The sequence below is a fragment of the Dipodomys ordii genome, unplaced genomic scaffold (genome assembly GCF_000151885.1).
Source record: "Dipodomys ordii isolate 6190 unplaced genomic scaffold, Dord_2.0 Scaffold12, whole genome shotgun sequence".
Lineage (NCBI taxonomy): Eukaryota > Metazoa > Chordata > Mammalia > Rodentia > Heteromyidae > Dipodomys > Dipodomys ordii.
Genome location: NW_012267228.1, coordinates 29,553,646 through 29,557,200, shown reverse-complemented (window position 1 = coordinate 29,557,200; position 3,555 = coordinate 29,553,646). Strand labels below are relative to the sequence as shown.

At 39.1% G+C, this 3,555-nt stretch overlaps 1 protein-coding gene across 1 annotated transcript in view; it reads right to left on the bottom strand.

The window, feature by feature from the left end:
- Znf385d (zinc finger protein 385D) overlaps positions 1-3,555 on the bottom strand; it is a 680,575-nt gene that overhangs the window by 14,189 nt on the left and 662,831 nt on the right. Inside the window, 1 exon segment of the mRNA XM_013010375.1 lies at positions 1,664-1,765. Within this exon segment, the coding sequence (XP_012865829.1) occupies positions 1,664-1,765 (102 nt within the window).

Sequence of the window (3,555 nt, the reverse complement as noted above, 5' to 3'; positions counted from 1 at the left end):
CCCAGTCAGGAAAGTTCTTGAGACTCTTATCTCCAATTAATCACCAAAAGGCTGGAACTGGAACTGTGTCTCAAGTGGTAGAGCAATAGCCTTGAGCATAGAAAGTTCATGGGGCAACATTCATGCCCTGAATTTAAGCCCAAGGACAGGCACAACAATAAAATAAAATAAATGACCAAGAAAAGATGATCAAATGAAATATAAAATATAGAGAAAATTTGTGCCACCCTTGACACATTTGTTAACCATCACAGAGTAGACCCTGGTTAAAAAAAGAGGTTCATTGTTGTTTTCAATGGTACACTGAGCAGGCACCACAGACAATGCCCAATCCAAGGGAAATACCAAATAGTAACAAAACACTTCTTCAAAAAAGAGTAAACACTTCTCCAAATATTGACACTTTCCCCTTTGTCTCTATGCAAATACTCACCACCTCTTCTCCATCCTGCTTTATGATAACAAACAATATTTCCAGGTTAGGAAGTCAAGAAGATACTTCTCCCTGGGGAGAATGTTTCCACTTCTACAAGCAGTAACATGGCCACAGTCCAGAGGGAGATTCTAAAGATTAACTGGATTTTGAGTGCTCTACTCACTTACAAACTTCAGCCACTTCTATGCTGGTTAAGACAGAGCTCACTAGGACTACGGTGCTGAAAAACCAGCTCCACACAGAACTCACATTCTCCTCTGCAGCTAAATCTATTGCTATTTTTTTAAAAAAGTGGTTCCATCTGCATAAAAATAGAGAATACTGACACGAGCATCTTCTAATTAATGACTACAGCTTTCTTATAGCTATATTTTCATGTGTCCATGTACACAACAGCACCAACTATGAAAAGATCTATTTGAGAAAGACAGATTTCAAAATGCACAATCCGGCATCCTCCGTTTTCACTGAGGACCGAGTCTGATAGAAATGATAGTCCCTTTAACCAGTCATAGGTTATAGATACAATGTTGGAAGGTTTCACACACACACACACACACAACCAGTCATAGGTTATAGATACAATGTTGGAAGGTTTCCTCAATTCTCCCTGATTCCCTCCCAAATAACCCTAGTCATCTCTACACAAGGACACTGTATCATCTACAAGGCATACTTTGGAGTAATGAAAGAGGGCATTTTGCAGGATATATTTGTCCAGGCCTTCTATAGTTCCCTTGGATGAAGGATTAAGTAAAACAAAGTCATCCTCTTGAGACTGTATTTTGAACATCTCAAACCATTGAGAGTACAATAGCAATGCTTTGTCTTGAAAATCTTCAAAAGACAATTCAAGAAGTTGTATTTTATTGACCTTCTACCTTGATTATCATCATCACTCACATCAAGACCGGATTTCACAAGGCGACTCCCTTAAAGAATTGAAAGAATCTGATCTTTTCTCCCTTGGCTGTACTCAATGATGGATCTGAACGCAAATAGGTAAGACACTAAGCTGTGGCTAAAATGGGGCAAAGGCTTGACATAAATCATTGGGCCAATGGCAGTATCGAGATCTCACTAAAATCAATTTTGATATCTTAGGTACATTTACACCACTTATTGACTGACATTCTCCCCTCCCCACCCCTTTCCAAAAAGTATATTCTCACAGACTGGACATTACAGAAAGCATGTTATCTATTGGGAAAGAAAGATGTCACTCACCCCCAGTGGATGTGCTGCCTTAGGAAGCTTATTGTAGGGACTGTACTTCGGTTTCGGGGGCTTTCCAGCCGCTCTGTCTTTGTGCCTTCGACTGCTAATGTGCTATTAAATGCAATTATACAGTGACAGCGTAAAAAAGGGTATCTACAAAAACTCTTACAAATATTGTTTTAACCTGGAGAAAGATAATCATTATTTCATGCACATTTCAGAAAGACAAATTTTTTAAAAAGGCACACACTTGTGCCCTTGGATTCTGATGCCCAGAGCATAACTATTCATTTTTAAATATTTTTAACAAATAGAAGGATCTTCCACCCCCCCCCCAGCTTTTTGCCTTCTCCCTGAACACATATCCATTTTTAGAAAAGTGTTCACAAAGGAAAGGCATGTCTAAAGGAATTTTATGTGCAAATAAACAAAGATGCCCAGGAAGGCATGAATTTATTTCCATACCAATATTTATCCTCACATTTGTACAGCCAAATGTCAGCCCTTCAAATTCTAAAGATAAATAACCAAGGTGCATAAAATCAGCAAAATCCTGTACACACACATATATAAAACACAACACAATACGAAGGCTGGGCCTTCCGCTGGAAATATACCACTGACATGTTTAGAAGGCTATTCAGTATAGAAATGAATGCAATGTGATTAGTCATCCCCTTTAGCAGCTGGTTGCAGGATTTAGAACTACAGCACAATACCATGTAATAAACTACACACAATAAGAGAGTAGCACAGCACAAAATTAGTTGCAGCATGGAAATAGCAAAACATATAGAAACAGAACATGGTAAGTTGACCTTTAATGAGACTTAACACATTTGAATGGGAAATATGATAGAGGAAAGATTGGATAACTGTCTCCTCCTACTCCATACACACCGGAATAGTGCAAACTCCCTGCCAAGAACTTTCAAGAGATCCTAGAAGCCACTGCATTTCCCGGCAAATTAATATACACAAAAAGGACAGTAGATAGAAGACAAGGGGGTGCAGTAAAAAAATTGTCTTCCCTCAAAAAAAAAAAAGAAAGAAACATAGTCCTATGCTGGTAGCTTTAGTGTGGTCTTGTTTGTAAACATTTGGGTAAATGCCCAAAAGTGGGATTGCTGGGTCATATGGGAGCTCTAAGTGGAGTCTTTTGAGGAACCTCCAACCACTTTCCAAAGTGGTTGAACAAGTTTACACTCCCACTAACAATGCAGTAAGGTTCCCTTCTGTCCAAATCGCCTCCAGCATCTGTTGTTTTTAGAGTTCTTGATTTTAGCCATTCTAACTGGAGTGAGTGGTATCTCAATGTTGTTTTGATTTGCATTTCTTTTTTGGCTAGGGAGGTTAAGCATTTCTACAGGTGTCCATTGGCCATCCTTCTTTCCTCTTCAGAGAAGTTTTTCTTTAAGTCTTTAGACCACTTGTTTATTGGGCAGTTGTTTGAGGATTTGTTGTTTGGGGGATTTATTTTTTGAGTTCCAGGTATATTTTAGATATGAGACCCTTGTCCGTTGTATGGCTAGTGAAGATCTTCTCCCAATCCATGGGCTTTCTATTGATCTTGCTGGCTATGTCCTTTGCCATGCAGAAGCTCTGCAACTTCATGCAGTCCCATTTATCCAGCCTTTCTTTGATTTGTTGTGCTTCTGGGTCTCTATTAAGAAAATTTCGGCCTGTGCCAAGGAGACCTAGGGTTTCTCCTAATCCGTTCTGTAATGTTTTCAGAGTGTCTGCTTTGACTCTGAGGTCTTTGATCCATTTGGAGTTGATTCTGGTGCAGGGTGATATATAAGGATCTAGCTTTAGTTTTCTACAAGTTGTTAACCAATTTTGCCAGCACCATTTACTGAAGAGGCTGTCTTTCTTCCATTCTATTTTTTAGCTCCCTTATC